The sequence below is a fragment of the Nansenia antarctica genome, assembly GCF_963989245.1.
Source record: "Nansenia antarctica genome assembly, chromosome: 17".
In the NCBI taxonomy this organism is placed as follows: Eukaryota; Metazoa; Chordata; class Actinopteri; order Argentiniformes; family Microstomatidae; genus Nansenia; species Nansenia antarctica.
The window spans coordinates 16,431,668-16,442,743 of NC_137687.1; the positions used below are offsets into that span (position 1 = coordinate 16,431,668).

At 42.6% G+C, this 11,076-nt stretch overlaps 1 protein-coding gene across 1 annotated transcript; it reads right to left on the minus strand.

Annotated features, from left to right (window-relative positions):
• LOC308172442 (uncharacterized protein) lies at positions 1-10,711 on the minus strand (the record flags this gene model as incomplete). The annotated part of the gene is made up of 9 exons (XM_080547349.1): positions 10,652-10,711; positions 10,329-10,397; positions 8,167-8,191; positions 4,280-4,366; positions 3,975-4,120; positions 1,576-1,695; positions 1,368-1,413; positions 57-1,156; positions 1-24 (listed from the first exon to the last, which is right to left on the minus strand). The coding sequence occupies exons 5-9, from the start codon at positions 4,017-4,019 to the stop codon at positions 1-3; spliced, it is 1,335 nt and encodes a 444-aa protein (XP_080403475.1). The 5' UTR covers positions 4,020-4,120; positions 4,280-4,366; positions 8,167-8,191; positions 10,329-10,397; positions 10,652-10,711.
• Positions 10,712-11,076: the final 365 nt, after the last annotated feature.

Consider the following 11,076-nt stretch of genomic DNA (forward strand, 5'->3'; position numbering starts at 1 on the left):
TCAGAGAACCGGCTCTTCTTCTTCCTCTTCTCAGGGTACTTGTTACAAACTGTGGCCCCAGACAGAAATTGTCTGAAAGGTTCTGGGATCTCAGACCTCACTCTGCTGCCCTCTGCTGGCCTCTGAAGGGGTGCTCTGCTGGCCTCTGTTGGCCTCTGAAGGGGTGCTCTGCTGACCGTTGCTGGCCTCTGAGGGGGTGCTCTGCTGGCCTCGAAGCTCTTTCCCCTTCCCTCCTGACGAATGGCCTTAACTAGGTCTAACAAATGGTCTCTACTGTGTTGACCACCCTCTTCCATTGGCACTGTGAACCTATTCTTGTCTGCCCCCCATTCCCCAGCTGCTGGCCAGAGTGCCTCCTTTGAATAGCCCCTCCCATTTGGATCCCTGTCACGAGTCCGCCGATGAGGGTCAGATTCTGAGTAGGCTAGCTCATCAGGTTGCCCCTCAGGGAAAGCCCTGTGCCTCGCATCTTCTTTGATGAAGCCTCTTCTATTGGCAGATTCAGAGTAAGGGTCTTCAGGAATAGCTCTTCGATGGGTCACATCCTCAATGTATCCCCTCCCATGGTTATCTTCGAAGTAGCTTTGAACAGGGTCCACTTCAGGATAGGCATGACCATGTGATTCATCTTTCAGAAAGTTCCTGTCTTGAGGGGCCTCAACAGAGTGAGCTCTCCCACGAAGAACCTCTTCTGAATAGAACTGCTTGAGGGGATCATTTTCTGGGTAGGCCCTCTTGCGAATAACCTCCTTAGAATAATGATCATCAGGGTAAGCCTGGTGTTGAGGTATTCTCTCTGGGTGGCTTGTTCTTTGAACTTCCTCCTCCAAGAAATCTCGTCTTTGCTGGTCCATTGTTCGATGGTCATTGATGAAAAACTCCCGTCTACGAAGGTCTACATCTTCCAGGTAGTCTGCTCTATGATGCTCCTCCTTCACAAAATCTGGTCTATGGAGTTCTTCCCTCAGATAGGTCCCTCTCTCTGCATCTCCCAACATGTAAGCATCATCTTTATGGAAGGGTGGTCTATACAGATCATCTTCTGGAAGGCCCCCTCTGTGCAGGTACTCCCCTGGGTAATCTCGTCCCCGAGGAGCCTGGCCTCCTTCCTGCATCGTGTTCCCTCTGTTTCCGAGCCTCTCCTCCTTTTGGGGAACTGAAAGAAAACAGTCAACAATTACCATTGGTCGTACTGGGTAATTCAAGAAAGAAGTTTGGTGACTAATAAAGTCCATTCATTCATTCATAATAGATGGTGTCTATTTTATTTAGATTCAAGTCTTTTTAAGAATTGGTTACAAATTGGTTACAAAACATCCATAAATGCCAATGTGTCAATACACAAAGAGAAAAGTAAAAGATCTCACCTTTTGAGATATTAGATTTTCCCACATTTCTGTTTGTCCTTAATGGCTGAAATGTACATAAAAACAATTATGATCATAAGTATCCCAATCCATACCTGCATACTGTAATCTAAGGAATTAGTTAGTGTTTACATGTCAAACATATAAAGATGTGTATATCTATGGCTTTTTTTAGAAATACTGAAATACCAAGACAATCTAGTCTTACCTTTGGAGTTCCTTGTCCATCCTGTCTCTCTACAATCTCTGCCTTGGCTCGTATAACCTTTCCTGATTGGGCCAGCATACTCCTAGTGTCCCAGGTCACCAGGTCCTTCCGTTTCACCTCCTGGGAGAAGGGTCACATTAAAGTCACATTCTGCTATTTGTGCATATCATCAGAGTGGGCCACAAACAAAAATGTTAACAATGGAACACATTTATCTAATCAGGTTCACATTCAAATAGCACTTGTTTTGTGAGATGTATCTGTATTGCTCAATGAATTGACATTCCATGAGAGCAGCATTAAGGCCCTTGCACACCAATGCGTTTTTTACGTCCGTTAAAAAAATAAATTAGAACTCATGTTGTGTCAACCACGCTTGCACACCAATCCGTAATATTCGCCCGAAAAAAGAAAAAAAATGCAACAGGTTCGATTTTCTGCGTTTTTCGCGTTTTTCAAAAGCCTTTTTCAAAAGCGTTTTTCAAAAGCCTTTTGAGAGTTGTTTTTGACCACTCCGCCATGGTAAAGACCTTTAAGGCCCTTGCACACCAATGCGTGCGTTTGTTACGTCCTCCCTCAGATGTAAGACTAGGGAGGAGGGAGGACTGCAACGTAGCCTGTGTACAAGCACTGGTGAAGCAACTGACCGCGTGTGTGGTGCTCAAACACTCTCAGACCGACAACAAGGTAACCTTAAAGAAAAGGATTTATTTGCCACTAAATAATAATAATAGTGAAAAACATGGACATCCATGGACATACAAATATACAGGAAACAGGGGGGGGAAAGATAATACAAAAACTAAGCCGGGGAAAATTAACAGAAGGTAGGAAGGGAGGGAGAAGGCTGCGAACGGTGTCACACTAAAACCACAGCCCTATGCTTCCCTACACTTCTAATCTAGCCTATCTACCTAGGTACAGAACTGCTAACTAATCTACCCGGAACCTAAATCTAACTGCTACAAAGGATGAGTGACATCCGCTCGTTCTTACCTAGTGTTTTTAGACAAACAGTTACCTACATGATGTGATGTAAACCCCAGGGTATCTTACCTAGCCCTCTCCCAGGATAAGGCAACCGGGGACCATAGGTAACCAAACAAACACTAGACAGACAAATGTAGCAACCAACTAATATACTAACAAAACAGAATGAAACAGAATTACTCAAAATAGAATGAAACAAATATAACCTCACCCCTCTTCCCTCTAACCTACACAAGTAACAAACAGCCACATATATATAGGGAACAGGTAGACAGGTGATTGGTTGACAGGACAGGAACACAGGTGGACTTGATGATGGATGATTAACAGGGAGACAATCAAGGGATCACGAACACCTGGGAGAGGGAGAGAGACACAGACACAAACACAAAGCAAAAACAGACAGGGACGTAACACGTAACAACTGTACAGTTGTGAACATCATCTAAAACCTGGTTAACAAGTCGCTGGAAGGTGGCAGGGGCGTTACGTAAACCGAATGGCATGACAGTGTACTGTAGAAAAGTATCCGGGGTAGCAAAAGCGGAGATCTCAGAGTTTTTTTATGTTGCGAACTTTCAGGGTCTGTTGACACTCCTACTCGCCTCTCCTCTCCTAACCCTTTCGCAATACGCAACATGGAGTCTTCAAGCAGTGAGGATGATTTTGTGCTCCTCTCACTTCTTGAAAATAGGAAAAGGAAAAGGAAATATTGGATCCACCCCACCCTCAGAACTCGTCGGCAGCAAGGGGAGTTTCTCCTGCTAATAAAAGATCTGAGGAATTATCCAGATCGTTTCCAGGTTTACCTCAGGATGTCGGTGGTCCATTTTGATTCGCTGCTAGCAATACTGGAACCACACATCATAAAGAAGGCCACCAATTACCGCGATCCAATTGATCCAGAACACTGTTTACCTCAGTGTACATTCGTACGGTGGCCAGAGTTAAAAATATATATATACTCGCAAAACGCTTTTGACGGACGCGAAAAACGCAGAAAATCGAACCTGTTGCGTTTTTTTTGGGACGGACGAATATTACGGATTGGTGTGCAAGCGTGGTTGACACAACATGAGTTCTATTTTTTTTTTTTTACGGACGTAAAAAACGCATTGGTGTGCAAGGGCCTTTACAGTTTATAATATACTTGTTTAAAAAAGTCTCCTATGACAGCAAAACCATACACAAAAGAACTATTCCTCCACTGTGTAAGTTATATATTTGAGCAAATAAAAGTAACAGGAAAATTGTACACTTGGGACTCTAGATCATTTCATTTTGTGAGCATACCATCCTAGAAGGTTGGTATAAAGCTAAGTACACCCCTTTTCTTGAAACATTGCAATCTACGGTAGTAGTTGGTCTTTGGCAGTTTCTGAACTACTGCCAGTAAATTACCGACTTACCAGGAATTTCTGCCGATGTCTGCGCCCAACTATATGACTGACCATATTAGGCAAGTTTGCATGCAGATCGCATAGCAGGCATATGTATCTTGGGCCTGGCTGAGCGTCAGTTGTAAAAAAGTCCTCCTCCTCCAATTGACTCAAACCTAAGATGAATAAATAGGACAAACAGATCAGAAAAGCACTGTCTAAATAATATGAGAAAATAAAACAATATTTTCGCCTCCAATTGTTTTTGACAACATTTCTTTTCCTATGGTATTTCTCTTGGAATTAACAATCCAAAAAAGTCAAACACATATTACCAATGATGGGCTCATCAAGATCTAGGTATTTCAGGTAGTGTTTGATGTCCCTGAAATCTGGAACTATGTGATCCCTGGTGGCATGACCTGTGAGACCCATACAACGAGTTAGATCAATGTAACAAAATCAGTGACAGCCAGTGAATGCATAAACAAAACGTTAAATACTGGCAAACTCAACAAAATTTGGCACTGGAAAAGCTGATGAAGCTAGTAAGGATGAGTAGAACATTTATTGTTTGAACAAAATAATATTGGTACTTACATGTATATACTTAATGCAGACTTATTAATCTTATTTCACAATTTGTCCTTTTAGATCTTAGTTATACAAAATCAGTAAAAGGTCACTGTTGCAGTACATCTATATTCAATATTGATATCATGTTGTTTTCATTTAACCATACGTATCTAGGTTAGTCTCATTGCGATAAATGTCTTTCAGGACACATTGTTACGTAGTACATTTGTACTTCCTTAAAAATGTAGTAATAAGGATCATGTTCTGGGCAAAGGTAGGAGGCGAAGGAGTTGCTGTATGTCAACAACAGGTGGTGTAATCTGGCCATGTTCACGTGAAGGAAAGCATGTGTAGCCCAGATATTGAACTTTTGGCCATAGAACATTGCCTATATTATTTGCCAGTTCTCTCATGCTATTGTTGTGGTTGCATATATTCCCCCATCAAACAATGCGGATGCAGCGTGTGAGACTATAGACACAGACTCAGCACCCCAGTGCATTCATTGCAATCTCTGGGGATTTTAACCATGTCACTCTGACAAAAACGTTGACAACGTTCTCCCAGTTCGTGAAGTTGCCCACTAGAGAGACAAAAACACTGGATCTGTTATATGCCAATGCATACATCTCTCCAGCACTATCCCCCAGATCGGACCACAAACTAGTTCACCTCAAGCCCATGTATGAGCCACTTGTCCAGCAGCACTCTGTGACCACTAGGACTGTTAGGAGATGGACACAGGAGGCAGACGAGGCTCTGCAGGACTGTTTTTGAGACAACGGACTGGGAGGTTCTGCGAGTCATAGGGAGAGGACACTGATGGTCTTTCACATTGCATCTCGGATTACATTAACTTCTGTGTGGAGAACACTGTACCTACTAGGAGGGTGCAGTGTTTTCCCAACAATAAGCCTTGGAGTACAAGTGACCTAAAGGCCCTCCTCAACGACAAGAAGAGCTGAAGGAGAGCAGGGACGCCAACAGGCAGAATATGGAGGACAGCCTGCAGGACAACAACACGACACGAGGCTCCTGGTGAAGACATCCTTGGACCCCTGCAGTTTGCCTACCAGGCAGATATTGGTGTGGATGATGCCATCATCTACCTGCTACACAGAGCTCACTCCCATTTAGATAAGGCTGGCAGCACTGTGCGGGTCATGTTCTTTGACTTCTCCAGTGCATTTAACACCATACAGCCCTCACTACTTGCGGATAAGCTGCTGAGGATGCAGGTGGACTCCCCCATTGTTTCCTGGATCACGGACTACCTGACCAACAGGCCACAGTTGGTACAGCTGCAGGAATGTGTGTCGGACTTGGCGGTGGGTAGCATTGGCGCCCGCCAGGGGACAGTTCTGGCTCCCTTCCTCTTCATCCTCTATACCTCGGACTTCAGGCACAACACAGACACTTTCCATCTGCAGACGTTCTCAGATGACTGCCAATGTGGGATGAGTCAGTTGAGGCCAGGAGACCGAATACAGTGGACTGGTGGACAGTTTTGTTGAGTGGTGTGGGAAGAACCACCTGCTACTCAACATCAGCAAGACAAAGGAGATGGTGGTGGACTTCAGAAGGACTGGGATCCCCCTGTCTCCTGTTTCCATCCAGGGATAGGACTTGGAGGTGGACCAGGGAGAAGTACCTAGGGTGCACCTGGACAATAAACTGGACTGGACTGGTAACACAGATGTCCTGTACAAGAGGGGTCAGAGCCAGCTTTATTTCCTGAGATGGCTCAGGTCTTTTGGTGTGTGCAGGACCCTGCTGAACATGTGCTACCAGTCAGTGGCGGCCAGCGCAGTACTGTATGCTGGGGGGGTTAGCAATAGCATCAAGGGAGGTGACACCAAGAGGCTGAACAAGCTTATAAGGAAAGCTGGTTCTGTCCTCGGTGTCACTCTGGAACAGTGGTGGAGGCGGCAATAGGAGGATGAGGACCAAACTCCTGACCGTCATGGACAATCCCTCCCATCCCCTACATGACACTGTGGCAGAGCAGAAAAGCTCAGAATAGCAGCAAGCTATTACAACCACGTTGCACTAAGGAGTGCTATAGGAGATCTTTCCTGCCTGCCACAAGACTGTACAACTCAATAAAAAAAGATCAATAAAGCACCTCTCTCATATCTATCCATCATTTCACTTGGTTAATAAAGTGGTTTACATTAGGTTGCACCATTCCAACTCTGTAATGGAGTTGAGCAGTTTATCTTATTACACAAGTCAAGTGGGATAACAACTGTTCCCTATTCTACTTGTGTAATAATACAAACATCTCCTTATGTATGCAATTACCTAATTATTACCACTTCTCTAAAAAGTCAAGTTTGAGGTCTCCAAGGGCATTTACCTCCTCATATAAAACCTTTTCTTTTAAAAATAGAGAGGAAAACTCCAACAACAACAGAATGTTGGAGTTGGACAAGAGTTACCAAAATGGAATGTAATGACATTCATGGTTTTGCCATGGATATTCTCTTATCGTTGTCCATATGTGTATACAAGAGATCCATAGTTGTAAATATTATCCATTAAGAAGATGGATTAGTCTACTGAGCAGAACATTTATTGCATTCAATAAATGTTCTCCTCCAGCATGTCCATGTGACTATGGTCCTTCATCTGTCTTCTTATCTTCATGTAATCCTCATGTCGTTGAGGGAGGGTCTTTATACACACCAGTCAACTCCACTGCCAGAATTGGTAGGTAGTAAAATCAGGGGTAGCTATTTGGATGTGGGTTGGAACTTGCAATCCTGTGAGCAAGCATCGACAATAACCATCAACATCATCACAGGAGTGAGCACTATCAAATGTTGCATAATCAACACTGATTGCTTCCTTGATGTCCTGACCCGATATGGCCAGGACAAAAAGGTAATTGAAGTAACATTCAATTGAAACCACAGTAGGGGGTGTCTTAGTAATAGTAAGAGAAACCCTAGTCCTGAATCAAATGCAAATCAAATCTGGAGATGATTTGTATTTCAGGGAGAGTGGGAGTTTCACACTGGGTGTCGCTTTACCACTTGGTCAATCATTGTTGAACGTTGAGGAAGGGCTGTATGATTACTGGCAGGTCAGTTGAGGGCAACATCCATTATTGCTTTTGCGCTCTGGGTAAAAGGATTCCGTTGGCAGGAAGCCCATGTGACACATGCATCTGTATAGTCCTCTTCAAATGTATTTTGCTCTGTTCAGCAAACATCTTCCATGGAAAAATGCCGGATCACATACTTACATGATATAAATTACATCAGCTTAGGTCAGTTCATTCATCATAGATGTGTTTGGTTTTTTTCACATTCAAAATGCAACTCCCTCCCCCACAAAAACAGAAAAGCAAAGTGTGTTTCCTGATTCAGGTAGATGAACTAACAATGGTTCGATGTCCATTTGAAATCCACAGGTGAATCAATCTCTTCAATACCTCTGAACGTGTGAAAGTGAGCAGTGAGCACCCAGACTAAGAAATAACTGTTGCTCATGAAATCTGGTTTGTACTCTTGAGGCCTTTTTACCCCAGTGCTAGGAGAAAGGACAGCAATTAGAGACTTACTCTTAATAAATCTGAGGTCAGGGTTGGACCGCGGTCAACCCGAGTCAGGGAATGAAGTAAAGATGGATCATTACTTACCAGAAGCAACCAAGGCGTCCTCTTTCTGTCGGGAACGAAGGGAGGCGCAACCGAGAAAAACAGGTACAGTAAGTCAATCACCACAGGATGGACTCGCTGCTGGTTGTTAACCAGCAACCCTGCTAAAAGTACTACATAGTAGGGGTGGGCATCGACGATCGATAATTGATCGATAAGGATCTTGGTCGATCACAAAATAAAACATTTGGTCGATCACAAAAAAAAAAAAAAAAATTTTTTTTTTTTTTGTGATCGACCAAATGTTTTATTTTGTGATCGACCAAGATCCTTATCGATCAATTATCGATCGTCGATGCCCACCCCTACTACATAGAGTTAGGATTTAGAGACAAACCATACACATAATAGAACGCCACAACCACAGCTCTTTTGAGGTGTAGTGAAGAGCCATTTGAGAATACAATTCCATCATTTAAATTAAGACAAACATTTCGATCATGACTCCATGAGGCTTTTCCTGTACTTACCCTTTACATTTTCAGTGTTGGGGTTTGAGACAACCCTATGAACTGGTTGCTCGTTTTTATTTGCGAGAAGAGTATAATATGGAATTGCATTTCATATTTGCTTGACGCATTTGATCAATTTCCTTCTGAAATTAACCTAAAATGAAAGACTGAGGTTCACACGTCATTATAATGTGGTTGTGGAGTATCGAATATAATACAGCAAAGAGGCCTTCAGCTATGGAATTGGATGACTGACGCCAAACTGTGCAAAGGGAGTGTAAAGATTGCACTCAGCAAGAGAATAAGATCCATAACTTTGTGACACATTCCTCCATAGTCAGTAAAAGAAAAAGGCACCATTATCCAGACTGAGAAATCTGCTTTGCTCTGTCATCAATGTGCATCATGGGTGCAACTCAATGGTCCAATAGCAAGTCAACTATTGGATTATACCTTGATTTTCCTCCTCCTCATTTTCCAAAAATGCAACTGAGAACTGGAGGTGTGGTTTAATGTACCGTTCGAAAGCCCAACATTCAAATGTGTCAGGTAAAGGTGAGGCGTCACAACTCTCCGCCCGTTGACTCGACTGACTTGATTTAGAATGAACATGAAAATATTGGGTGTATGTCCCCCCCCAAAAAAAGACATTTTGGAAATTGTGTTTTTCACTTTAGTTCCTCTTTAAAACAGAGGGATTATCTTGACCACATTTAGTCGTTTCACCTGGTTGGAAGCATGAGCTAGACTCAGGGGAGAGACAGCACACTGTGTCTTTCACTAGTGCTTCAAAGCTGCAGGGTGGTGACGAAAGCAGCCCATGATCATCCATAAGAAGCAAGATGGGAATAGTCATGGAAAAGGTCCAAGGGATTCATCTGAACCAAGAGAGGATGGAAGTATTGCCATGATGAGTCGATTTGTAATTCTTCCTCCATATTCTAATACAGAAGAATACTGTGTATCAAACTTGATCAGCACCAATAACCAGCTCCATGAGACCTTGATGACTGATGCAAAAGTATAATCAGGAAACAAATATGTTCCAAAGCCAAGGCTGCTTCAAGTATGTGATGGTCTTGATAAAGTTCACAGACCAAAATGTTAACATTTAATCCTTATTGCAGACGCAAAGCGTGTGTGCATAAGTATTTTCTTTTTTATTCTTGTGTTTCAAGAATTCACGTTTCTGTTCAACCATCACATTGACCTAGGACACAAAGCAACATGAAACCAAGTGTGTTAATAGCACTCCCTGATGAAGTTGGTTCTGGGAGTAAGAAGAATCAAGACAACAGAAATGCAGGTCATCAGTATTGAAAGACTTGTTACGCATCCAGATGTACTGGGATTCTAGCTCAATTCATTCACTCTTAATGACAGTACAACTGCCATCAGAAACTCTCTCTTCATCAAACAGATTTACTAAAATAATAATAATAACTTTTATTTGTATAGCTGTTTTCCTGCAAACGTTGCAGCTAAAAGTTAATTATCTTCCTGTATGTTTCGCTTTATTGAAGCAATCTGTTGGCAACAGGAAATAAAAAATCAACAAAATACAAGTGATCACTGCTGGTCCTTATGATGCGGAGCTCTGGAATTAAGAAAGTGCTTATTCACTTACTGTGGTTTTATACATAAGGTAAAGCTATACTTATTTTTGACAGGTAGCTAAATAATTGTCTTTACCTTGACATGCTGTGTTGTTGTCAGGTGTATTTTATACAGGGTGTCACCCCGTATCGATTTATTGCATATCTGAAAAGAAAAGATAGGTATGGAGTGAGAGAAAGCGAGGTGGTAGCTAGAACACTAGTCAGAGGACCCTTCTCTGTATACAGTAGGCTAAATCAAGTCAGAAAACACAAGCCTGCAGAGTCGACAAGTCCACATTGCATATATATAATAATAATCTCGTTCTGCAGAGAGAGGATATACTATAATACATAATACAAGATCGTCGCGATGTTAGGAATACATCAAATACTAATCCTGAATACTAAACGACTTACATTACACTCAACGAAACACACGGCGCTGCCATCGTCGACGTAAATGGTCTCGAGCCCCTCCATTCCATACTCCATTGTTGTTCTGTCGTGTGATCGGAGCTAGGCTATATCAACTTGATGTGGTTTAAGTCGCGAGCGAGCAAGCCAACCGGTCAGAATTAGTAGCTGTACTAGTAACGTTGTTTAACCAAATATAGTACCGTGTTTAAACTAGAAAGGATATTATAATATAAGTGTTATCTCTGTTAGTCACGAGGGTCTTTGCTACTACCAAAGATGTATGAGTAGAAAGACGGTTGAGTGACTCCGGAAATGTATGTGTATGTGCACGCATGCGCAGAAAGGTTTGTCAGGTTTCCTCGTCATACTTCTGTGCTACTGAGTAGGGTCCAACTGCGCGCATCAAATCCATCACCCGGAAATGT